The sequence below is a fragment of the Pristis pectinata genome, chromosome 4, assembly GCF_009764475.1.
Source record: "Pristis pectinata isolate sPriPec2 chromosome 4, sPriPec2.1.pri, whole genome shotgun sequence".
Taxonomy (NCBI): Eukaryota; Metazoa; Chordata; class Chondrichthyes; order Rhinopristiformes; family Pristidae; genus Pristis; species Pristis pectinata.
Window position 1 is genome coordinate 48,488,272 of NC_067408.1, and position 27,940 is coordinate 48,516,211.

Sequence of the window (27,940 nt, forward strand, 5' to 3'; positions counted from 1 at the left end):
AATGTGAAAGGTCTTAATAGATCTTCTACTTTCCTCTGGCCTTTCATTGTCACAGTGCAACTTGGCTTGTGTTTTAACGGTGGACAAGTTACAGCTAAGCCCAGTCCTATGCACCCACAATCTCTAAACACATATTGAGGACAGATAACTCAGCAGAGATAAGGAATTTAACCTTGAGACCTTCTCGCTCAGTGCTGAATGTATAGTCTAGATACTCATCAAGAGTGTACACTGAAGCAAAGACGATGACATTGATAGAATATATTTGCAGAAGATGCCAGATAACTCGCAGTAAATTGTAGGACTCCAATGCTCTGAGAAAATTTCAATATCAGATACTAAAAGTAGTCAGTTTTAAGTAGTTTATGAATGCCATTTCAATCCAAACATTAGTCTGGTGCTTTACAATCATCTAATCTGTTATCACTGATAAAATATATATGACAGTAAATTTTCTTTTCAAATTGATTTTCTCACCACAGCCATGCAGTCCAGCTGTCTATTTTTTCACAGTGGTTTTCCAACACCATTTGAAGATGACAGCAGCTGTCATGTGTCACATTACAAAAAAACATTTACCACATAAAAATAACAGTGCTGTCAGACTACTAATAATAGATTTCTAAGGGTACTTATTAAACAATACTCAACAGATTATGCCACAATTTCATTCATTATAACAATTAAAGCATCAGACTTATTTACAAACAATGCATAGTATAAGATAGAGGTGCAACGTCAGTGACACTTGCCTAACATTGGTACAAGGTAACTATGCTGTGACACTATTTGAAGAGGAGGGAGTCACCCCTCACTCAGTATCACAAAAACATGATCTGGTCATTGCCGTCTGTGTGAGCTTACTCTTCACAAACTGACTGCCAGGTTTCCTATATTACAACAGTGACTACATTTTTAAAAGCACTTCATTGACCTGTTGCCATGGAAAGTGTTACATCTTATTTCTTGATGAGTAGATGTGTACCACTACTTTAACCACATGACACATCTGTTAAAGTGAGAACTGGCCTGTCTTAAGTAGTTCTCAAGTGCTTCATTCTGACAAGGTTCATTGAGTTATCCACTGATTCATGTGAAAATCCAGAAATGGTCCCAACTGCTTACTGTAGCACAATTAATACTTTATCTCTACCACCATCCTTTAAGATTCATCTTTCATGGTGTTGCTCTGCTGATAAGACATCCGTAAAAAGCAGCAGAGATGTGCTCAAAGCCTTCTTGAAGAAAAGCAACATCCACACTGATCCCTGGGCATCCCTGGCCCACGACCACTCAGAGTGGAGAAGAAACATTTGGGCTGGTACTGAGAACCTCATGTCCATTGGGTGCACACAGAAGCCCTGCCACCATCTTGCAAACTACCCACCAACTCATGCCACCAGCCACCTCTTGTCCCATCTGTGGAAGAGTCTCGCTTCTCACAATGGCCTCATCGGGCACCTTGGAATCCACAAAGGTAGAGTGGAAGCAAGTCACCCTCGATCCCGAGTGACTGAACAAGCAGAGCAAGAAGTGTGTTCACACCTCACAGCTGCAGGGTGTGAGATTCAGACTTCATGTTGATGCAGTGATATTCCAAAATGAAGGTTTACCTGTTTAGGCAATTTGCAATACCATAGAGTCTTTTATTTAAATGTTGGCAAATTGTCTCTGCCACTTAACTCCCTTCTGGAAAAAAAGTAATCAGTTAAAGAACATCTACAGTCCCACAAGAGGTGGTTCAATTGAAAAATACCCAAATGCATAATCTCCCACTGACAGAGTACCTGGGCATAATGCTATTCTTTCTGGAATGGTATTAAGAAGGGACTTAAATGGAAGTGGTAAATGTTTATTGTTAGTAAGACTATCCATTCAATTGGTTACACATTCATAATGGTTGTGTTGGAAATTATGCAAAGAAATTTTGGCTTGTTATAACTTTAGTGAATCATGCCATTATGAGAGTTAAACTGGAATGGATTAACCCGACTACATTTCTAGTTAATACCTTAGCAACGTCAAATCGATTGGCTATTTTTACAAACTATTTTCTCAGTTCAAGCTGTGTTTCAGGCATTTGTTTGTTGTTTTAAAAGCAAGCACAATTAGTATGGGAGACAAAGAAGGTTATAAACCAGACTCTCCTTCTGTCTTTATAAAAAGTCTTGGTTTCTTCCTTTCAAATGGCATTTTCTACAATGGCTATGAAGATGTAAAGTGATGTGATAGCATGGGATATTATTAGAGAGAGACTCTGGGTGTTAGATCCTGAATTTGCATTACAGTCAGTTATTTTCTCAGACATCGACTTTTCTTGAGAAGCCTTCAGCTTGCCACCACGATCACAATCCTGCAGTGGTAATAGACAAATATGTTAATCACAGTGTTCGACATATCAAACTCTCAGATTGCTGCATGGTGCAATGATTTAAAACTATGTCACTTTAGCTCTGGGCTAAGGATTCATGTTTAACATAAAGCTAGACGAGATAATAATCTACATTCTGAAAGATTAAAGCTGAACGGAAGCAACATGCACCTGATAATGCAACATATTTCTACTGTTAGAGCGTTGGACCTCCTTATGCAAGGCTGTACCCAAAACATTGACCCTTGCCTTACACGTGGATTCAGCTGTTTTCAAAAGGGAGTCTTTTAAAACCACGTTGTTCAGGTGAAATAGCTTGCACTGGTGAGACATTCCAGTGCAGAAGGAGATATCTATCTTGAAGCAAGTTAGGTGAGGCATAGCATCATGTATGGGTATACCCATTTCCCAGACTCTGTCTGGGTAACTGAAATGTCCACGAAGGAGTCTGTCCTCAAATTGGATGTTACTCGATCAGAGAGGGCAAACTGAGGATCCACACTCTACCCATGCAGATGTGGGTTGTACTGTTGGTAGTACTGCTATCTCACAGCTGCAACCACCTTGATTCGATCTGGACCTCCAGTGCTATCTGCACCTTGTTCCTGTGGCCACATGGGTTTCTCCCACGTGTTCCATTTTCCCTCCACATCCCAAAGACGTACTGGTTGTTAGGTTTAATTGGCCGCTGTAAATTGCCCCTAGTGTAGGAAGGTGGTGGGTGAGGTGTTAATGTGCATGTGTGAGTGAATAGGTTATAGGAAAAGAAATGGAGGAACAGGGTTGATAAGATTGCACTAAGAGCTGGCATTGACTCGATGGGCCAAATGGTCTCCTCTGATGTCATGAGAAATATGAGATATGCCAAAGAACTGGATTCCAAGGATGACATGAGGATATGATGTAGATCAAAGATCTACCATGTTGTTGGAACTATACAGAAAAGTACGTTGGTCCAATTAACTAATAGTGCCAAGCCAAGGTTTAAGAGGTAAACCATTTATATCCTCATTATCTGTTGCTTTCAATATTTAAAATATTGGAAATGTCTCTGTTCAAAGCTAAAAGTAAACCCTTTATTATTGCTGGTTCCCAATGTGGTTGAATATCCTAAAACTTTAATTAAAAATATCTTATGATGGTAGCACTCATGTCAGAATAGGGGATCAGAAAGGGCTTTACCTTATTTGTGTCCAATTTGACTAATGGACTGGCATCGTTGTTTGGCTCATCCTTTTCTGGGAAGTTGAAAGATAACTGTTGAGTGGTTGTTACTACAGAGTATTCATTATTCGATGTGCGAAACAGTGCAGAACTGGTGTACCAATTGATAGAATTCCCTGTAAGAGACCAAATCATGTCAAATGTCAGGCAAAACAGCTGGAAATTAGCTCCATCAATAGGAAATTGTTCTTTTAATGCAGCGAATGTTGAGCCATCTGTCATCTGACAACAGATTTGGAGATAAATATGCCACCAATCTACAGAAGCCAAGATAAACAGCACTGGCTGAAAATAAAAAATATGGGGATGGTGGAAATCTGAAATAAAAATAGAAAATGCTGGAAAGAGGTCAGGCAGCATTTGTGGGAAGGGAAATAGAGTTAATGTTGCAGAAATGTCAACTCTTGTTTCTCTTTTCACAAATGCTCCCTTATTTGTTGAGTATTTCCAACATCTTCTGTTTTTATGTTCAATAAACATCATTGAATTTGGTCACTGCCTCCCCAGTTTAACTTTAAAGAGCAATATTAAAACAGCTCAAATTGAAGTGATCCAAAACATAGTTTGCATGCCCATCTTAGCAATCATCATGAGGCCTATGGGCTCATTTCAACATACCAGTTTCAGAGTAAGTGCCCATGTTGAATAGAGCAGCATTCTATTCACAGTTACTTTCCCCTCTAAATCTAATCCTGATATACATGTTGACTGACTTAGTATATATTTAATGGCTTCATGTAAAATTTTCATCAATCTTCAATGCATCTCAGCTCTGATACAATAGACTGCAATCTACTAAAGCACTCTGTTCATTGGAGGTGGGGCCAAGGGCTGGAAGTAAGTTATGCACTAAAAGACCATCCATCAGTTAGACTGGTATCCAAACAGCTGGGCTCCTCATTCACCGCTAATACACTTTTGCAACATTGCCTGGCCTTCCGGGAAAGATACTCGGACACTTAGTTGTTTTTTCACCTTCACCATTGAGTGATTAAAACCAAATGAATCTCATTGTTGGGAGACCATTTCTCTGTTGTGAAAATCATTGGCCTTCTATTGGGGTGAAAGATCCAAAACAAAACAGCTTGTGTTTACATTTAATGCTGTAAAAATGTCTCAAGGCTTTTTCACTGGATCACTAACAAACAAAATGTAACACCTTGCTGCAGTGAGGATAGGCAGCAATTCCTCCGGCACAATTATTCTCAACACTGGTGCACCTCAAGGCTGTGTCCTCAGCCCTCTACTCTACTCCCTATACACTCATGACTGTGTGGCCAGATTCTACTCTAACTCCATCTACAAGTTTGCAGATGATACTACCATTGTAGGCCCTATCTCAAACAGTGATGAATCGGAGTACAGGAAGGAGATAGAGAACTTACTGGAATGGTGTCATGACAACAACCTTTCCCTCAATGTCAACAAAACTAAAGAGCTGGTCATTGACTTCAGGAAAGGGGGCGGTGTACATACACTTGTCTACATCAATGGTGTTGAGGTCGAGAGGGTTGACAGCTTCAAGTTCCTGGGAGTGAACGTCACCAACAGCCTGTCCTGGACAAACCACGTGGATGCCATGGCCAAAAAAGCTCACCAGCGCCTCTACTTCCTCAGGAGGCTAAAGAAATTTGGTTTGTCCCCTTTGACTCTCACTGACTTTTACCGATGCACCATAGAAAGCATCCTATCAGGATGTATCACGGCTTGGTATGGCAACTGCTCTGCCCAAGATCGCAAGAAGCTGCAGAGAGTTGTGGACACAGCCCAGCGCACCACAGACACCAGTCTCCTCTCCTTGGACTCTGTCTTTACCTCTCGTTGTCTTGGTGAAGCAACTGGCATAATCAAAGACCCCACCCACCCAGGACATTCTCTCTTCTCTACTCTTCCATCGGGTAGAAGATACAGGAGCCTGAGGGCACGTACCACCAGACTTAAGGACAGCTTCTACCCCACTGAGTTAAGACTATTGAACAGTTCCCTTATACAATGAGATGGACTATGACCTATGACCTCATGACCTCACGATCTACCTTGTTGTGACCTTGCACCTTATTGCACTGCACTTTCTCTGTAGCTGTGACACTTTACTCTGTACTGTTATTTTTTTTATCTGTACTACATCAATGCACTCTGTACTAACTTGATGTAACTGCACTGTGTAATGAATTGACCTGTAAGATCGGTTTGTAAGACAAGTTTTTCACTGTACCTCAGTACAAGTGACAATAATAAACCAATACCAATACCAATATTAGGGTAAGTGGCCAAAACCTGGATCACAGAGTTTAAAGTCAGTTTATAGAGTTTAAAGTCAGACTTAAATGAAACATAAGGCATTGGTAAAGGAGTCACCAAACTTAAGGGTCAAGACAGATGAGGTTATGGCAACCAGTGACAGAGCTTGTCTTGCACTAGAGGTCAGGTTTGAAGGAGCACAGAGATCTTAGAGGGTTGCTAGTAAGAGGGGGGTTACAAAGGGAGGGATTTCACAACAACCACCAACATACTTCAAACAAGAAGCTTAAAGTAATAGTAGTAAGTGCAAAATGACCTTACATATGTGCAATAGTTTCCATTAGATACTAAACGTTTAATAATGGAACAATTAATCCAAGCAGGTTTCTGCTCTAGCCATTATAGTGCAGGACATGGCTTTCTAGCTTCACTAACTTTATGAGGGACTGGTTTGTCTCACAGATATGGGATGAGGATAAATCATTCTGGATTCTGAACAGCTTTAGTCATCCAGACTAGAGATCCTGAGGGTAGATTTCATAATCTGTCCATCACTTACCAAGGCAGTTGTTGCTTGTGAAAAGGCTCAGGAGGTTCTCACACTCTTCATGCTGGTTGCCACTGTTGGCGCACGTACACCATATGGAGACGTCAGAGCTGATGTTGCTCACATAGTTTGGTGTCAGAATGGTACCTATGATGAAACAAAAAGAGGCCACAACTCTCTGTAAAGTATATCTTGTACAACATCCAAGTTCTAAGGCAGTAAGTGCAGGAAACTCACAAATCCAATAATCCTCTAGCAAGCATTCTAAATCTTCACTTAGGTTTGAAGCAAAACTCTCAGGAGAAATACTGTAAACAGCCTGACTCATGGATACAATTTGTGTCTGGATTATTTGAGCTGTACCAGGATGAAGTCTCTTTATCCAGGAGTCATTCCAATCACTTAATCTTGCTGCTTTAGAGAAGTTTGTTCTTGTTTCATTTCCCCTCCACTTGAGGCAATGACTCATGCAGAACATCAAAAACCTCTACCACCACACTCAAATTGCATAGGTGGTGGGAAACTAATTAAGACCTAGCTTGATCTCATCCTATTTAAGCCTTTCTCAAGAGAGATAATAGGATGGCAAATCAAGAGAAAAAATTCCTAATGAAAAAATTCAAATGCAAAAAGTCCTAACCTCCTTTTTCCATAACTCAGTCCTTTGAGTCCTGGCAACATCCTTGTAAATCTCCTCTGCACTCTTTCCAGCTTAATGGCATCTTTCCTATAGCAGGGTGACCAAAACTGAACACAATATTCCAAATGCAGCCTCACCGACATCTTGTACAACTGCAACATAACATCCCAACTTCTATACTCCATGCCCTGACTGCATGCCTTATATCTGCTTGTTTTGTCTTCCTTTCCTAAATCCCCACACAGATCTCCAGACTGAATTCCATTTGCCACTTTTCTGCCAAGTACCTGCCTGCAGTCTAGAACTTCACTCCTCTCTATTGACTACACTTCTAACATTGATATCATTGATATCATTAACATTGATATCATTTATTATTATAACCCCTTCATATGAATGGAAATCATTGATTTGTGCCACAAAATTCAAGGGGGCCTACAACTGATTCCTTCAGAACCTCACTGGATACAGACTTACAATCACTAAACAAGCTGCAGGAGGAACCCAGCAGGCCAGGCAGCACCTGTGGAGACAGAGGGACATTCAGTGGCCTGGGTCAAGAGCCCGCATCAGGACTAAGAGTGTAAACGCGAGATAACAAGTATAAAGGGGTTCAGGATCGTGCCATACAGTGTGTTTACTGAACACACTGAACCATTCAGAAATACTTTTTGTTGCTGCCTAATAGTATGAAGCAATTGCCACACAATTGCCTAGTTAAAGCCACTACTCAGTTAAAGTGATGACCAGTAATTCAGAAAATATCATTTTACCACAGAAAGACGATTAATGGGGGCTACAATGTGAATTTAAACACAGACCCAAATGATTACATGCAAGTCCTTTGTTTGCCTCTTATTATTTATAGTGAATTTAAGTTGGTGAAGATGGAGGTGCAGTACAAAACTTGGTACAACTTGGCAATGACATCTTTGAAAGATCATTAAAAGCTTCTGAATTCCATTGATCATCATTCTTAAGGAAAGTGTGATGGATTCACAGTCTGGACATACGTCATTATGTATATCCTCTGGTCGTGTTGCTTGAGAGAGAAATGTTGGTCATGATAACAGAAGTGAGCAGACACAAGAGACTGCAGATGCTGGAATCTGGAGCAACAAACAATCTGCTGGAGGAACTGAATGGGTCAAGTATCATCTATGGGGGTAAGGAACTGTTGGCAATTCGGGTCGAGACCCTGCATCAGGACTAGTGTGCAGGGTCTTGACCCAAAATATCGACAGTTCCTTTCCCCCACAGATGCCGTTCGACCTGCTGAGTTCCCCTGGCAGATTGCACGATAACAGAAGAACATTTAAAATGGGCCCTGGGGTTCTGATGCCCGATGAATATGCTGATGAAATCTTAGTTTGAAGTGTTTTCTGAGAGTTGGAGGGTAGGTTGAGCAATAAGGAAAGAAAAACAGAACAGAATCAGGGCCTTCAGAAGTGTAACAGCTTTGATTTTCTTATAAAGAAAAAGTTCAGGTATTGCAATGCTCCATGCTTGTATCCAACCTCTTTCCTTGTACGGTGAAATTATAGGAATCTATGCAGGTCCTCTTCAACCTCAAGCCTGTGATGAACAATGAGCCACACAGGAATTGAAGGCCTGATCTTGCAACCTACCACTCTGTGCTATAGCGAGATCATGGTTATACTACAGGATTAGCAACGCAAAGTTGTGGAAAATAAGTTAATAAATCTGATCATTTGTGGACTAACACTATGAAATGACCTGGAATTGGCTTGTAATTAAGTTTAACTGGCTTGTTAATGTCCTTGATGTATGGAGAACCTATCATGACCTCTTACAGTCGCAAGTCCAATCACACATCATGTGGTTAAGTTTTTTTATATACCTTCCAACCAACTAGGAATAGTTGGCTTACCAGTGACACCTTTATCCCAAAAGCGGTCGGACTGGTTACACTAAGATTAAAACAACATGAGAATTAAGGTGAGATACAGAGGACAAACTTCTTGGCATTTGTAATAATGATATGTGCTGTAGCACCATGCCAGAATGGGATGCGAGGGAACATTGTGCACACTGCTGAGTTCCTGATCCCTAATGTACTGACCGAAGCAAAGCATTCCATCAATGTACCTGTCCTGGAGGTAATAGGTTGGGGAAAGTCTTCTGCCTTCGTGTTGAGTACTCCCACAGCCAGTGTAGATTGTTGAACGCTTATCTACAGAGGATATACAGCCAGGAATGACTTGTAGAGGGAGTGAGGCAGAAAACCCATGGCCCTCCAAAATAAAGGATACGTGTTACTGATCACTTGAGTCATCAGTATACAATATCATTACCTCACCAAAATAATGTATCAGACCGTTTCATCCTGTTAATAAAAGTAGAGATGACTGAATTAAGGTTAAATAATTGGGCTCCCATGCACATTGAGGCAACACAGAGATTATTTTTGATCACTATGAATTACACTGGAAACATAGAACATAGGACAGAACAGTAGAGTACAGGAACAGTCTCTTGGTCCACCATGTCTGCACTGACCATGATGCCAATCTAAACTAATACCATCTGCCTGCATAAGATCCATATCCCTCTATTCCTTGCCTGGGCATGTGTCTGCCTAAAAGCTCTCACACCCGCTTCTACCACTTCCCCTGGCATCGTGTTCCAGGCACCTCCACCTTCTGTGTAAAAAACGTGCCTCACAAATCTTTAAATTTCCCCCTCTCACTTTAAATCCATGCCCTCTGGTATTTGAGATTTCCATCCTGGGAAAAAGACTGACGATCTACCTTGTTTACACCTTTCATCATTTTATATACTTCTATCAGGTTGCCCCTCAGTCTCAAGTGAAAACAATCCAAGTTTGTCCAACCTCTCCTTATAGCCAATACACTCCATTCCAGGCAACATCTGCACCCTCTGCGAAGCCTCCATGTCCTTCCTGCAATGCAGCAACCCGAACTGCACACAATACTCCAACTGTGGCCTAACCAAAGTGTTATACAGCTGCAACATGAATTCTTGACTTTTATACTCAAAATGCTAAACGATGAAGGCAAGCATGCCGTATACACCTTCTTTACCACCCTATCCACTTAGGTTGAAGATTTTGAAGAGATTGCACTACCTTCCATTCATATCTTTCCTGGGTGTGTTGTAGAACAACTGATAGGTTGCCATCATTAATCAACAACTTTATTGTTGTGTCATGTGACTAACAGGATGGTGGACAGCAAGCTAGATGGACAATGACCTTTTATTTTCTCGGTCTACAATACCCCTCCCCCTTCTCCCTTGGGGAGAGAGCTTGCAAAGTTAGAAATGGGACAACAGTTATACAAATGAACAGCTTTTATTCAATACGTATTGTCAGAGTGGAGAAAGGGGATGGGCCGAGAAGAAAGCAAAATTCTCTGTCGGAAGCAGAAAAATGTCTGGGAACTTCCCATTTGCAATTCCTCTACTTCCTCAGCTGGCAACACTGTGAACAAGTGGTTCTAGGATACATTCACTTTCCTCTAGACATTGGAGACTAGAAATGTTGCAGTCGCAAAGTTGTCAACACACTAGTAGAAACCTTTCAAAGTGCTTGCACTACTGCAAGAAGATATTTGGCATAATTTGTTCCTCAGTATTAAATCTGCAGAAAGAGTGCAGCTGAATAAAGATTAGTGACTTTTTACCAATGAGGCCAGTGTATGACTGAAGGCAGGCATTATAGTTTTCCCGAAAACAGTAGCTAGCAGACTTCTTGGATGGCTGGCAATTAGTCTGAAAATCCACCAGTCGAGATCTGCCAGAAAGATAAAAGTAAGATGTTATGTCTGGGACATAGCCTGATCCCAGGGGGTGCAACACAACAGAAGAGAGGAATAATGTTTAATCAATAGTCTAGCACTAGTAATGGTAGCTTCACAATCAAAAAGGTTATGTGAGGTTCTTTGACTGGCCAGCAGCTAGGTCAACAAGAGACGAGTTATTTATCCAGGCAAGTGTGAGAATGGAGGGCAGAAAGGACAGAGATAGAATCATAGAGCTATAGAGTAATACAGTATGGATTCAGGCCCTTCGGCCCAACTCGTCCATGCCGACCAAGGTGCTCATCTAAGCTAGCCCCATTTGCCCGCGTTTGGCCCATGACAGGTGTGACAATGTAGTAATACTGGTGTACGTTTGTATCCACAGATGTGTTTATTTATGCATTGACTGGTAGAAAAATGTCTAATGCATTTGAAATCCTTATAAACAACAATGCAGAGAACTGTTTGATCCGCTGAAATTGTATGTACTGGGAATGACTTGAAAAGGGCTCATTCCCTGGAAATCAAATCGATGGAAAATAATTAGGAAGGGATCTGGTTCATTGGAATTCTACACAATGGAAGTCAACAGTAATAGTTTGAACCTAAACATTTTACAGAATTGATCATCTTCCACCAAGTGCAACTCCTTTAATTTCAATTTAGTCATTATTCTTACTTGCAAATTATGTCTTCCTTGCACATATCCTGCAGCTTTAGGCAATTCTGTTTCTCTGATTCCTCGAAGGAACAAGCAGGGACAATGGTCTGGCGCCTGCGTTCAGCACATCGACTGTCCTCACAGGGACAAAAAAGGACTGGGTATTTGTATTCCTCTGGCACGTGGTCGAAAAAGCGCCGAAGGCTTTTGTGACACTTATGTCTGTTGCAACCAAACTTGGAGGCAGGTTTGAGGCAGTTCTTGGCATAGTCAGTGCGGAACTGTTTACAATTCTCATCCACGTTGCAGGCTTTGGCAGCATCTAAGCAGTGGTTGACACTGGCTGGTGGTTGAACTTTTGTCCCTTCTGGAAAACAAAAAGAGAACAAAATAGAAAGAAAATTGAAATCAATTTGGGTCAGAGTCAATGGCATGCGGCAACAAATGAAATTAGGCAGCCTATAGGTAACTCCAGTTTAGCCACTTTGTGTTTACTCAGCTATACCTTCATGTAGTTTTCTTGTAGCCAACCAGATGACACATATCAAAATCTACTTGCATTTTTAATACTTATTTGCCTCTGAGTTAAAAGCCTTATAGGTTCAAACTCTACTGCAGATTCATGAGCACATAATCCAGGCTGACACACCTTTACGGTACAGCACGGTTCTGTGGGAGTGCAATCTGTTGAAGTTTCAAGTGGGGCTCTCTCAGGCAGACATAAAGATTCCATGGCACTATTTCGAAGAATGGACAGGGGAGTTATCCCTGATGCCCTAAGCAGTATTTATCCTTCAGAAGCTATTGTTGATTTGTTGTTTGAGGGGTCCTGCACTTCCAATGATGTAAAGATTTCAAAACTACCATTGGCTGCAATGATCTTTGAAATATCATAAATTACGAATGGTGCAATGTGAATTCTGGTGAATTATTCTTGGTTAGACTGGTTTTTAATCCTACTACAGTTGGTGAAGATGTAGGGAACTGGCCAGTTACTACTTCAGATAGTTCCCAAGAATACACGTTATCAGTTTCCTACTTGCCTAACAATACCACAAGTTAACCTTGCAGCAAACTGCATTGGCAGACAATTATGGTTCCTGTTTTAGTAAAAGCTACTACAGATAGTGGAGAAGGTACAAATTAGATTGACAACATGATACAGGAACAGAGAGCCTGTACCTATTGTTAACACTGAGGAGGCTGGACTGTTTGTTCTGGAAAAGAGATGTTTGGGGGAGACCCATGTCAGGGGTAGATACAAAGGAAATAATTGAAGTTTTGATGAGTACAAGAAATGGGCCACTAATATCACCAATAAATCTGAAAAGGAATACAGAAGAAATTTCTCCCAGAGAAAGTGGAACTTGCTAGCACATAGCTAAGGCAAATAACATAAATGTTGTTAAGGCTAAGCCATGTAATCACATGAGGAAGAAAGGAATAAAAGGATATGCATTTAGGAGGCTCAATCATACTGCTTCATTAAACCTAAATGCGTTTCCTTTCATTCCTTTCTTTCTCATGTGATTATACAGCTTAGCCTTAAAAAATGTTATTTGTCTCAACTGTGATAGCAAATTCCTGTTGGGCCAAAAGATCTGTTTCTGTGCCTTAACTTCTACATAAAGCTCCAATATAAAACTGGGCCATTGTGCCCAGAAATCCCACTCTTTACAAACTGATCACAGCTTCAATATTTTACACAACTTGTATTTTCCTAAATACTTCTTACTTGTCTCTTGATGCAGTTTGCACCACTGGCTTCAGTGACCCTCAGGAGTCACTAATTCAAGAATTCTAAATGACCAGCTCAGATTTGGTGGGGGGGGGGTGGAAGAGGTGGGGTTTACATTTAATAATGAATCGTCAAAAAATGCGTCACTGGCTACTATCTGATCAAATGATACTTAAATTAGAGAAGTCCTGGAAATGAGTCTGGAGTCTAATCAAGGGTTGACAATACCTAAAAAAGGTCAATAGAGAAGGGCACAATGAGTGTGGTGTTATCAATTCTAGTGTAATGTCAATTTTATGACACAGCGTTATCCAGTTTACAGCCTGTTACAACTCCATAGTCCTTTGGTCAAGCAAGAACTATCTGCAGGTTATTGACATAAGTGATGTTGACACCAGTCATTTAAAAATTGTTATATTCTTTACAAGAAATATTCCGCATCTGATTACATGAAAACTCGATAATTCCTTGTGGAAATCTACTCTGTCTCCCCCTCAAAAGGATACAAAAGCTCCCAACCCAGTATTTTACCCATATAAAATACGTTTTACAGGTTGCAGTACCTGATACCAGAGAAGCAAGTCTACCATAGTCCAAATACCACGATGGATCCCACATTGAATACTCATAGGGTGATGTGTCAAACTCATTGTAACCTACAGGAAAGGAAAGACAAGGCAGCTTATTCAACACCTCACTGTTCACTCAAACAAACATCGTACATTCGGCTTCTACTACCTCCTGCTTCAGTGCCGGTCTCTGAAAACCAGCAACTTCAGAGCAGGCCCCTCAGCCTCTCAGACATGATTTTGCATTCAGTAAGATCGAGGCCGACCTCATTCTAATCTCAACTCCGCACTTGCGTCTAAACAAGGTGATTTTTCACCCCCTTGATCATCAAGGATCTATCTACCTTTGCTTTAAAAATCATCAAAGACTCTGCTTCCACCACTCTTTGAAGAAGAGAGTTCCAAAAGCTTCCTAGAGCATAAAAATTGCCTCACCTTTCTCTTAAATGGGAGACCTTTTGTTTTTAAGCAGTGAGCCCTAGCTCCAGATTCTTCCAGGAGAGAAAACATCCTCTCCACATCATCCTGTCAACACCCTCAGGGTTTATGTCTCCCCCTCAAAAGAATACACATCATCACTTGTTGACAGAATATGACATCTGATGACGCACTATATAACATTGCTGTCTCTCAATTTTTATTCCACGGTTCAGACCAGAGCACAGCTCTACTGCTTGCTGGCACAGTGACTGAGACTGCTCCAACTGTTTCACTCAGTGTCACAGAAGCTATTGAAGGACAAGAACATTTCATCACAGTGTCAAAACAACAACCTTCGGCTGTAATAAAGCCTAAAAATGCTGGGGACACTCAGAAGGTCAGCAGCATCACTGGAGAGAATAGTTTATGCTTCAGGTCATCTGATGAAAGGTTATTTTCCCTAAACATTAACTCTGTTTCTCACTCCATAGATGCTGCCTGACTTGCTGAGTGTCCTTAGCATTTTCTGTTTTTGTTTCAGATTTGCAGCATCTGCAGGTTTTTTTTTGCTTTCCAACCTTCCGCTGGAAGTGTGTTAACCCTTAGTTCCTCCTTTCTGTTTGTCTTGGATTTCAGCCAAGTCCTTTTCTAAACTGGTGCATTTTATTTCAGCTGATAAGGAGGGAATCATCTGAGGATCCCCAATTCCATGCCCTCTTTTAGTTTATTGTAAAGTATGAAATCCTCAGGGTCAACCCTTGCACGATCACCCAATGTAACAAATAAAAGATCATTTGTCCCCCCCTTGAACTGCAGAGCTCACAAACATTTGAGTTGCAACTCCTAAGTACGCACAATGTTCAATGGATGAAAAGGAGCCACATGCTCCTATTTGATCCTGTACAATACGTATGTATCTTTAGATCAGTTCTCATCTAAACCACTGTGCAATTCAAGTAAGCAGTATTTTCTCCCTCTCTTTTCACTTTTACATCTCTCCAACTTTGATCACTATATTTTGTCCCCCATTCTCTCTCTTCCATCTCTATATATTATTCATCTGTCTTACTATCCCTGCTGATCGCTATGGGAAACCTCGGTATACCTGGGCCTTCCTATGTACCTGGGATGTGGCTCTGGTGCATGGTCCAGAATATTCGCAGGCAGTTCTTCTCTTTCTTCATTCCCCTTTTGCACTTGCAAGTGAAGAGCTGGTGGGACTGAAGAGCGAATGCAGCAATCATGCAATCATTCCTGGCTGCCGGCTGCAGGGAGCCCACCCCACTGTTAGCTGCACACTGCTTCAGCGTGTGGAACCTGGTGTTGCAGTCGGGGTCCAAGGTGCACTGCTTGGCTGCTGACAGGCAGTCATCAGGTGTTGTGATGTCATCTACCAGGACGTGATCTGTGGGAGAAAATGGCTTAAAATAATCAACCAAGAGCAATGCATTAGTGAAACAAGAATCTGCCTGTACATCCTGCAGGGGGTGTGCCTCCATCTTTGTCTATGCACGTGGGTGTGTTTATTTGCGTTTGCACAAACATTTCTGGCTGCATCTGATAACTGACCTGCTCCTCTTATCAGATGTGTACAATTCTGCCTTCATGTCTGCTGATTTCAATGTGGATGTTTCTCTGTGCATGTATCCATGTGTGCTTCATGTCTGTACACCGGTATGTGTGACATGTATTTCCTTGGGCACCAGAATGTACTATTTGCACACATTTCCAGTTGATATCCTTACTGGAAGAAAAACAAATATAAAACTGTGATGATGAGTGGGGGGTCCTCGATATAAGAGAAAATTTTAGCCATGAGAAAGTAATCTAGCTGCATGAGAGTAGGATACTTACAGTACTTAAAAGAGGACAGTCTAGTCATGAGAGTGTAGTCTTAGTGTGGGTGGGGAGAGCAAGAGAGAGCAAGACTGAGAGAGAACTTCAGCAAGAGTGATTACAGCCTTAGGAAGAAGCTTTGCACCAGGGAGAGACATTTAATCACTGAGACTTTATTATCTTATTGACAATATAACCTTTTACCCTGGCAACAGCATCTTCAGCTCTCAATATGTGGACAGCACTATGCTCCACAGTCACAAACACCAGTTTAATCATGGCCTATATGACAAGTGCCTCTAGAATTGGTATAACAACCAGCTATGCTCAGACACAACTAGAAAGGACACTTAGATCTTGAAGCTGGTATTCAGATAAACTGGAAAGAGGGTGGAGAGTTTAGAAAAACTGGAAATAAAGGAGAAATGGAAAATCTCCTCCAACCTTTGCAGATATATTTATAAATTCTAATTGGGAATCACAATGTTGCCTGGGATAACTTATTCACAACTGTTAAGTAGGGTTAATGTATTCAGGAGAAACAATTGGGATTAATTTAATTTGTGAACGATGATTAGGATTATTATATTCACCATTGCTAATTGGATTAATTTATTCACCAATTCTGCAATGTGCTGAATTGGATTAACTTGTTAAGGATTGGTGATTGAGATTAATTATTAGCTGATTGCAATTTATTTATTTACTAGCCAGTCTGGATTAATTTATGCATAAGTGGATCAGGTTAATTTGTTCAAAATCTGTGATATAGTGTCTCATTTTATGCTGGAAAAATCCAGTTGAAGCAATATGTTCCATTTTTTAATCTGGCTGATACCTTGCAGATTTTCCTGCCTTGCCCCCATCCCCTGAAAGCTCCAGTTCTTAGTTGAGACAAGTTCTTTGCAGCTCATTATGTCTGCACCATCAAAACAAAACATTCAATTTATTCCCACTTTCTGGCTCCCAGTCTATAGCCTTCGAGTTAATAGCCACTCTGCTACAGGAAGTTGATCCTCTTATGCAATTTTTCCAGGTTCTTCATAACTTTATACATCTCAATTAATTTTTCCCCTCAGCCTCTAAAGAAAACAACATATAGAAAATTGGCACAGAACAAGGAAAGAGAGAGTAGTAAAGGCTGTGTTGTAGTAAAGGCTGTGTTGTAGTAAAGGCTGTGTTATATTCAGCAGGGACTGGCACTAAAACCACTGATTTTCTTAATATATATTAACAACTTGAACAATGGGTTAAGGGCACAATTTCCAAAAGCTTTGTGAATTATTCTGTGAACTGTGAGAAGGAGAGTAAAAGACTTCAGGGAGATGGAGACAGTTGGAATGGGTGGATAGGTGGCAGAAGAAATTTAATGCTGAGAAACATGAAATGTTAAATTTTGGGAGGAAGAATAAGTAGAGGCAACATAATGTAGAGTGCACAAAGTATGAGGAAAGATTTCTATGTGGATGTAAAGGGGATATATATGCATGGTTCATTAAAGTGGTTGAGCAGGTTGACAAGGTGGTTAAAAAGCATATAGGTTCTTGGACTTTTTCATGAACCTTAATAAAGTGCTGGTTTGACCACAAATGAAATTTTGATTCCAGTTCTGAGCAACATATTTTAGGAAAGATGCAAAAGTTACAAGAGTCTCTCTTCTACCTTCTAAGACAAATTACAGAAGCTTGAAAGCCTGGACGACCAGAGTCAAGAACAGCTTCTTCCCCACTACTATCAGAATTCTGAACCAGTCTCCTCTTTCGTATCCTCTTCCCAGTAGTGCTGCCATGTTCTTGGACTCTTAATGCTACCTCTCTTGGTTATCCTATTACTGTCACTTTAGCATTTCTTTTTGCACTACTTCAGATTGCACTACTATACTTTGCACCATTCCAATGTTTTGCACTCGTCATTGTATTTATTGTTGTATTTATTATTACCATGTATACTGTTTATTCTGTGAGCTTCAGCCAAGCAAGGAATGGGGTGTATATGACAATAAACCAACCTGAATCTGAATCCGAGTCAGATTCCAAGGATGAGACTTTAATTTTGTGGACAGATTGGAGAAGCTGGAGTTTGTGAGGTATTCGGATATAGTAAGACTGAGGTAAACCAAGAGAGTAATGAGGAAAAAAAAATGAAGCAACAAATCATTGTGATCTGGAATGCACTTACAGGGTAGCTATGGATGAAAATTCAATTATTGCATTGAAATTCAGATGGAAACAGGATTATTGGTTCCAGCTAAACAACAAGAGTGGGCACTTTAATCAGCTCGCTGGAAGCTGAGCCGACTGATGTTCTCGCACCACAAGTGGCCAATCACTGTGGGAGGAATTCTGACCAGACAACGGAAATATCAGATCAGCTGCTTGTTATTGATTTCAATGTCGATAAAAATAAAAATCAAGGAAGATGCTTAACGGCTGATCCTTTATCTTATGCTTATACCAACATTCAAAGTTGGAACCTACCTTCATTACCATCTATAATTTTCCTGTCTAACTTGTTTTCTTGCTGTTCTAAATATCAACTAATTTAAGTGATATATTTATCATTGAATTAATTAATACTGAGCATTCAAGATGACAGGGAGGACATCTATGCCCATGGCAGGATGATACATTGTAGGGATGCCTCACTTTTCATAATCTCCAACTGATGGGATTTTTAAGAATATGGGGGGAAAAGTACTTCTAATGTAGAGTCCTAGTGCTTTTGAGGCAAATCAATAGGAGCTAGATCCTATTAACACTAAAACAGACCAAAAAAGTATAACTGACCCTGGAATAAAACAAGTGAATGTTTCATGAACAGCAATAACATCTAGCACAGCTGATAACAAATAAATGAATATAGTAGATGTTTTAATGGTAAATGAACTGATACAGCTCACTCTTGGGATCAGTCCTGTTCTGAATGATTATTAAGGTCAGGAATTTGGGAAGACTAATTTGGGAAGACTTACATTGCAAAGCTCACAATCGCCTTAGAGGTCTTGCATCAACCTATCCTGAGATATACATTCCAGGATTTTAATTGGTTTATTAACTACAAACCATATTGGCAATACAATGGACCAAGGCAGAGCCACTGTTATACCAAAGACCCACCATGAATCTCTTCATGGTACTTCTAATAATGTATTGGCTGTGCAAAAATTAGCATTTCTCAGTATCAAACTTTAGGATGCATATACCTGGACATTTGTGTAAACTGCTAAACTTCTCATTTCCAGCTCTATGCTCAGTTTTACTGCTTTGCTTTTGCTCTGGTCTTTTCCAGGTTTTACATTTTATCTTGTGATCCAGGCCATTTATTAAATACAAGAGGTCCCAGCACTGAGCCCTACAGAATTCTGTTCACCGCTTGCCCTGTTGCAGCAACACACTTCCCTTTCTCTTCTCCCATCACTATATCATAAGGACTCATGGAAAAGATGTGGAGTCTGCCAATGATACTTCTCGCAGAAATAAAATCATGATTATAATGTAGATGAAATTCCAGAGATCAGTGCCATTTTACATTTATTATTCAAGTGAAAACTTGAATTTTCTGGCTGGAGTGGAGATTATATAGGGGCGGCACAGAATGGTAGAACTGCTGCCTCACAGCTCAAGAGACCTGGGTTCAATCCTGGCCTCTGGTGCTGTCTGTGTGGAGCTTGCACATTCTCCCTGTGACCGTGTGGGGTTCTTCCAGGTGCTCCAGTTTCTACCCACATCCCAAAAATGTGAGGTTTGGTAAATTAATTGGCATTTGTAAATCACCCCGAGTCTGTCCATGGTTTTAAAAAGGTTGGTAGAGCTTGGCGTTTCTCTTGTGTGGGACAACACTGCAGGTCTCTTCCTGTCCATCAATGTTCATAACTAAAAGGTGTAAAGGAGACCAATTACCAAGTAGTACATGAGGACTCATTTGATGGTTATTGCTTGCTTGAGTTTACCTGGTGTATCTTGTATCCACATCTTTTCTGTGTCAATGGATAATTTTACCATTTGTCCACCCAGGTAGCAGGACAAAGGTTCACAATTCCTTCTCTTGAGATACTAATCAGCATTTAAGCTGTCTGTTTTTAAACAAATAAAGCCCTTCATTTATTATCAGGTGTCAGTCTTATTTGGCTTCCTCCTCATGTAAGGGAGGCACAGCTTGGTGAAATTATCTTAAAGGGGCTGGTTTGCTCCTCATTATATGTGGCACACTGTGATACCTGGCCATGTTGGGGCAGGTAGAATGGCAAGCCAGACCTCACCATTGATAATGATCTGAAAGTCAGATTATAAAAAAGTGTAACAAAAGGATAAAGAATCCAAAAATAAGCAGTTCAATGGCATTGATTCGACACACAGTGCTCCCTGGGAAGCAATGGCCTTTAAAGACACATCTGGAAAGAATCTGCAGCTAGTTCATGGAATCACTCTGTTATATATTGCTTGTTATAAATTGTGAGCATTGTATGTTATATACTGGTTATTTCAAGCATTTTATGCGTGGCATATTATGTATCTCACGTTATATGTTGCATATTTTTCTTGTTAAATATTGCAGATTACACGGTATGTATATTGGCCAGCAGTTTCACACAGTGCTTATGTTGGGGAACTGCTCTCTGATCCTGCACCAGATTAGACCCAACACCAGATTCAATTCATTTGAGAGGGCTGAAGGGAACAAATTTAAGGATAATGCATATTACTTCATTTTTAATTATTCTGTTTGCTTTAAAAATTTTAATTAATTGTTTTAATTTCCATTTAAAATCTGTAATAATGTTTAAAATTGCTTAATTATTTGTTTCATTTCTAATTTTTAAAGGATTCGGAATGGGGCTGTAAAAGGAGCTTGTTCTGGCCCATTCACTTCACCCGATTACATTGCTCACAGCTCAGGACCTCACTGTTTGTTTATAAGACTGCCTCAATTTACAAGAACAGCCTTGCAGATCTGGATGTAAAATGCAAATGGTGTCTGAAAATGGTAGCGCATTAAATATTGCAATAAATATTATGTGTTTCAAATAATTTTAATATTGTTTTGCATTGAATATTACGTAATATAGTTTGCATATTTACATGTTATATTTTGTGAACATTGTGAGTTCATTTTTGTCGTGTGTATTGAATATTATTTGTTTAATATATTGTATATTTCCTATTTTATACTGTGTAATTAGTTTGTGCACACTGGCTATTAAATAGTGGAAATTGTATATCGGAAGGTTTGGTGGTCAAATGAGGTAAGTTAACAGACTTCAATTAATGTATGTAGAATGATGATCCAGTGCCAAAATTCAAATCCCACAGGAATTGATGAATTAAAAATCAGTTAATTAAATAAATTTTGGAATTAAAAAGCTAGGGCCTGTAATGTAATGGTAGCTATGAAACTACTGGATTGCTATAAAAAGCCATCTGGTTTACTAATGTGCTTTAGGGAAAAAAGCATACATCTCCCTCAGCCTGGCCTATACGCCAACATTGTGGCTGATGTTTAACTACCCCCCTGAATTGGCCAAGGAAACCACTCAGTTCAAGGGCAATTGGGAATGGGCAATAAGTGGTGGTCACATGAATGAATTAAAAAGAATTCCTAATAAACTGAATCGTTAATATTATTTATTGTGCACTGATTATAGATTTCAGAATGAATATTATATGTTGGATTGAATTTAATTATTAGATTCCATGGAATGCATTTAAATATTAACTTGCATTGTGTAAATTACTTGTTGCTTACTCTAGAAATTGAGCATTACATTAACAATGTTATAGGTTGTAGATTACACACTTCATATTAGTTATTATAAAATGGATATTGATCAAAAATAGCAATCTGGGAGCAGAAAAATGACCAATGTCATTATTAATGTGCAGATTGACCAACAAGTTCAGGGGATTGAAAGATATGTTACAAGTTGTGAAATACCAGAACTTACTGATCAACTTACACTGCCAAACATGCAACAGGCCACCTTTAGACTCCCCAATAACTTTCTTTAAAAATGGCTAGAATTGCACATAATTAATTCTTATAATTAAACATTTTGCTACCTTTGTAACATTGTAATAACTGTAATGTAATGGCAATCAACTTCTTCAAACCAGAGAAGGAACAATTAGAACTGTAGAGTTGTAGTTCCACGAGCGAATTGTTCTTAAATACTTCATACCTTTTTTTTCATTCTATCTCCTCTCTCTCATAATCCAATCTTTCGTTCCTTATTTTAAATTTTTCTTTTGATTTTTAATTTGCCTTCTAATTCACTCTTTCTTTTATCTGTTTATTTCTCAGTCGTTCAATCTCTGTGCTAAGGCTATTCTTCCCCCTCTTTCACTAAGATTCCAGACAGCCCACTCAACTATCACCAACTTCCAGCAAGTTACAGCATAGAAGTTCTTTTGAGTTAAGGGTGCAAAGAAAATAGGTCAACAGGCAGATGCCCCGCTCCAGCAAGTTCCACACCTTACATCAGTTGGTGAGTTGGTTAAATTATTGTGAGCTGGGGTAATTATCAGTCATGTGATTCTATTGTGACAAAGGTTTTACACTACAGGCTGTGTTGTTACAGAAAGAACTCAGTAGTGCTTCATTAGCTTGACTCAAGAGGCAGTGAGCAGAAAATCCAAGGGATCTTTGCATTCACTCTGCACCTTGAATTAATGATCCTTAACCCACGCAATCAGCAGTAAGACTCAGCTCACACCCACCCATTGCTCGAACATAAAAGTGGGATGAGTCTCTGCACTCTGAGCCACTGCATCCCATGTTGGTTTGGATGATTTTTCACTGCCCATGGCACCTTCTTGAAAATGGAATAAGTTCCTCTGATTATAAACGGAGGTGTTATTTTGCACAGTAACTTGCCGTGTGCAAGCTGATAATTGTCTATTGAGCACAATGGGACACAGCCAAGGGTAAGATAGAGGTAGGAATTGAAAAAGATTCAGAGGAAGGATCGAGAAGTGGGTTGGGGAGAGGAGTGGAGTCAGGGAGTGAATTAGAGTCAAAAAATCCTTTACAGGACCCAAGTGTGAACTTCAGATGCAAACAGAGGGGGTTATCACTGCTCCCGTTCCATCTAGCCGACCCAGACTTTGAGCTGGCAAACCAGTGATCATTGGACCATGGGAGACTGCTTTAAAACAGTCAGTTTGTTTATGTCAGGATCACTAAGATGGATTCTCCCTGCCCAAACAATAACAATCCAGCCCCCTTTAAAATCACCCACCCGGGATCATTACCCCTCCCAACCTGATGGCCATCACTGTGTTAGAGTCATTCTACTTCACTGCCACAGGAAACTGTAGCGATGGTCACTGATTCACACTCATTGAAGCAGTTAAATGAGGCCTGGAGCTGAATTTAGCTCACATCTCAGACCCTAGACATGTACCAGTGTACACAACTATTGCTCCTTTCACTTTCCCACCATTTTATTGGCAAGGTCATAGAGTCACAGAGTCATACAGCAAGGAAACAGGCCATTCTGCCCATCCAGTCCATGCCAACCATCAAACACCAATATACACAAACCCAATACTAATCCCATTTTATTTTTCCCACTTTCCCATCAACCCCACCCCACCCCATCCTGCCAGATTCAACCACTCACCCTCACATTAGGGGCAATCTACAGCAAACAATTAATCTACCAGCTTGTATGTCTTTGGGATGTGGGAGGAAACCCAAGGGGGTCACACGGTGAATGTACAAACTCCACACAGACAGCACCATAGGTCAGGATTGAACTCAGGTCACTGGAGCTGTGAAGTGGCAGCTATACTAGTGGAACCACTTTGCCACTATCCATTATCTTGATCAATAATTAGTTCATTTGAGACTACAATAGCCCAGAAGCTCATAAACCTAGTTGAGTGTGTACTACCCTACCAATTTAAAACTGGGTTTGTTTTAAAAATTCACCTATCTGGGAACTCACAGTTATTGAGAGCTACAGCAGGGAAACAGGTCCTTTGGCCCACTGAATCTATGCTGACCATGAATCACCCATATACAGTAATCCCACATTAGTCCCATTTTTTATTCTCCCCCGCATTCCCATCAACTCCCCCCAGATTCTACCACCCGCCTCCACAATGGCCTATTAATCTACCAACCCACACGTCTCTGGAACGTGTGAGGAAATCTTTTCATTCGGAGGAAACCCACACAGTCACGGCGAGAGCGTGCAAACTCCACACAAACAGCACCCAAGGTCAGGATTGAACCTGGGTCTCTGGAACTGTGAGACAGCAGCTCTATTAACTGTGCCACTGTGCCACCCGCAAGGTTTACAGATCACGTAACATTATTACTTCTAAGTTCCACTAAATCCATATTATTTCCTCAATACCCTAAATTGACAGGTATATGGATAGGAAAGGTTTAGAGGGATATGGGCCAAATGCAGGCAAATGGGACTAGTTTAGATGGGAATCTTGGTTGGCATGGACCAGTTGGGCCAAAGGTCCTGTTTCCATGCTGTATGATTCTAAATTCTCTAGCTAAACATAGTATGGGGTAACCGTAAGCAATTAGATTGCAGCAGTTCAAAAGCAAGCCCCACACTTCCTTCTCAGGACAAATGAACAATAAATATTGGCCTTGACAGCACCTGCCACATGTCAGGAACAACTTTTAAAAAAGGATCAGAATATTCTAAGAATTCTTTTGGGGAGCTGTGGTGAATATGTACAATTCAAAAATTCCAGACAAAAACTAAACAGGATTATTTAGAGTAATGGAAACCTGGGAAGCAAGTCATAGGATGAAATCTAATCAAGGATTTCAAGTGGGTAATACACAGAATAACAAAGCCTTGGGAATCCGTTACAGGCTGAAATTTAATTGAAGAGATTCAGGTGGTTTTTATACACAATGATGGACTACTGGGAGTAAAGTCCAGGGTGGAGTCATAGTTATACAGCATGGAAACAGGCCTTTCGGCCCAACTCGTCTGTGCCAACCAAGTTGCCTATCTGAGCTAGTCCCATTTGCCTGCATTAGTCCTATATCCCTCTAAACCCTTCCTATCCAAGTAACTTTTAAACGTTGTAATTGTACCTGCCACTCCCATTTCCTCTGGCAGCTCGTTCCACACACTCGCCAGCTTCTGTGTGAAAAAGTTGCCCCTCAGGTCCCTTTTAGATCTTTCCCCTTTCACTTTAAACCTATATCCTCTAGTTTTGGACTCCCCTCCCCTGGGGAAAAGACTTTGATTAATCACCTTATTTATGCCCCTCATGATGTTATAATCTTCTATAAAGTCACCGACCCACCCCCCAGTTTCCTATGCTCCAGGGAAAACAGTCCCAGCCTCTCCTTATAACTCAAGCCCTCCAGTACTGGTAACATCCTCATACAGCTTTTTTGCACCCTCTCCAGTTTAATGACACCATTCAGGTGGGCTCTTTTAACACTCTACTGAGCACCATTGTGCTGAATATCTCTCTGTAGTATATTACAGTGAGCAACAAACATCACCCATCACCAAATCTGCCACCACCATTTTGTGCTCGTGTACTCTCAAAATCTATTTCAGGAGAAGAGTTGAAGCTGCATAACCAGTAGGGAGCTAATTGGCTGCTCACTTGTTATGGGGCTCTGGATAAATTCATTCTCTTTCGGTTCCTCACTTGATGAAAAGGCTGATGTGACTACAAAAGCTGATGGAAAGCAATCTATTATCTCGTAACAAGACAAGTGAAAGGCTAATATTGGAGGCAGCTGGGAGAACTCAGGGTAACACAACCACGTTAAATAATATTGTACTTTATCCTACAAATGACTCCAGTACCAGTTCACTTACAAGAGAGGTTTTTTTTAAATAAAGCATCAAACCACATACAATTGTTGTTATGAAGCGGAATATTATTTCCCTACTCTCCTGATTTTTATTGCCATTTTAAAAGTGAAAGGTAACAAGCCCAACCTATTAAAAACCTGTCTGTTGCTTTACTTGTGCTGAGAGGCAAGGTTAGAGCATAAACTCCTTATAACTTCCCAACAGCCAACTCCTTGAAGTTTGACCCTTGCACACTGCTGGCAGGTGCTGAGATCGGGATGAATCACCTGCCAGCTTATCAATGGCCAATCATGACCACTCACCTGCTCATTCTCTCCTTTGTTTTGTAACAGCAAAAAACAACTACTTTCCTAAATCTTTCAGTAGCCTCATACATATTATTTGGGTCTATCAGAATCTTTGTAACATGTGCATTTCACTGGTGATATCACACTGGTTGCATTGCATTGTACAGATGGCGTGACCCTGTTGGTGTACAGCCAATATTGCTCTGCGGAGGTACTGGGTGGCATTGTATAAGCACTGTAGCTTTGGAATTTATAATGCTGGTGATAGTATACAAATGGTATTTTTGGGGTAGTAACATATAGGTGGTTTCTTGCATATTATATCTAACTAACTGCTTTGTACAGATAGTTGGTACAATTCAAGGCAGGGGTACAGATGGTATCATATAGTTGGTATTGTACAGATACTATTAAGCACATGGAATGGAACAGATGGGGTCACTAAGAATCTGTTAGGAGGTTGTAATGATACAGCTTGTATTGTACAGATATGACTGGGCAGGGGTCTGGTACAGATGGTTTAATACAGATATTTTTATGAAGGTGGTATGGCACAGGTGTTGTGCAGACATTACTGTGCTGGTGGTACAAGTGACATAGCACACGTTATATACGGGCACTATTGAGTAGATGGAACATTACAAGTGGTACGATACAGACATCCTGGAGCTCTGGTTACGGTATAGGTGTTAAAGCACAGACTATTTTCACTTTACATCCTTCTGCTCTAATTCCTTTGCTTACTTTCTCAAACATTGAATCGTAAGGCAAATGAAAGACCCAGAATAATTCTTGTTTTCCCAGTTCTCGGGACGTCAGAACCGGTCCTCCGCACCTTCTACCAGCTGCCAAGACCGGAGCACTGACTCTTTCTCCCTATCATTCCTTCCTCCTTTGAGACGTCCTAATTTTTTTCTGCTTTATTATCTCCCCGTGTGCCCCTTACCTGTGAAGGGCCTTGGGACGTGCATTTGAAATATGAAAGGCGCTATATAAATGAATGTGCTAAAGGTCCTGCCTCGATTTACCCTCTAGAAATTGGTGAAATATTAAGAGCGCGTTCAGTTGTTTCTCAATCTTATCGTATGGATCTCCGCTGCTTTCTCAAACGGCTCCGACACAGCAGAAAAGATAAAAGTACAAAACAAAAGCCTTGCAATTCTAAAAGAGAAGCGGATTAAATGGGATTTAAACTGAATTTGATGTTCTATAATATAATTGATTCCGCGAACGGAATAGCAATGATCCTCAGGTTGTGTTGGTCCGGCTGGGAGGTGCTGGCTTGAAACGGTGCCGTACTCACCGACCAGAGCTAGGAGCAGGGACACTCCCGGGACCATCATTGTGGCGCTGACCGGTCTCCGCCGCTCGCTGGCCGCCTCTTCACACTCCCGTCGGCTTCAGCCTCTCGCTGCCCAAGAAGCACATTCACACTCAAACTTCACCAGAAGCCCAGCGGAGCAGAAGGAGAGCCTCAGCCGTCGGATGTTGAGTCAAAACATCTCCTTCTCGTTGTAAATATGTTCCCAACTTCTCATCTTGAGGCGAACACCATGCGCAGGTCACCCAGGGCAGTTCATCCCGTCCTCTCCACTTTACTGGCCCGATTCTTTGGTGCTCGGGAACAGCCCGTCCCCAACTCTCTCTCTCCCTTCTCTTTGTGTCGCTGGTCACCACTGGATTGCTACAACATTACACCCACCCACGTGTCGAGGAGGCAGCGATACACAGAGATTCAGCCAGTGACTGCGTTCGAGCAGGTAACGGCGTCTCCACCCGGTCACTATACACACACAAGCTGCGGATATATGTA

At 40.7% G+C, this 27,940-nt stretch overlaps 1 protein-coding gene across 1 annotated transcript; it reads right to left on the bottom strand.

Annotated features, from left to right (window-relative positions):
- Positions 1-348: 348 nt before the first annotated feature.
- On the bottom strand, positions 349-27,877 carry LOC127569548 (GDNF family receptor alpha-4-like). The gene is made up of 8 exons (XM_052014298.1): positions 27,431-27,877; positions 15,317-15,598; positions 13,768-13,860; positions 11,485-11,833; positions 10,689-10,798; positions 6,396-6,530; positions 3,554-3,711; positions 349-2,353 (listed from the first exon to the last, which is right to left on the bottom strand). Exons 1-8 carry the CDS (start codon positions 27,468-27,470, stop codon positions 2,183-2,185), a joined length of 1,338 nt encoding a protein of 445 aa, XP_051870258.1. The 5' UTR covers positions 27,471-27,877; the 3' UTR covers positions 349-2,182.
- Between the last annotated feature and the right edge of the window lie 63 nt (positions 27,878-27,940).

Excerpts from the sequence above, each read along its gene's own strand:
- LOC127569548 (XM_052014298.1), bottom strand. The coding sequence starts at position 27,470 with ATGATGGTCCCGGGAGTGTCCCTGCTCCTAGCTCTGGTCG. Across the intron at positions 13,861-15,316 it reads GCACCAGAGCCACATCCCAG|GTTACAATGAGTTTGACACA; the intron begins GTACATAGGAAG and ends CCTTTCCTGTAG. Across the intron at positions 2,354-3,553 it reads TCAAATTGGACACAAATAAG|GATTGTGATCGTGGTGGCAA; the intron begins GTAAAGCCCTTT and ends TTACCACTGCAG.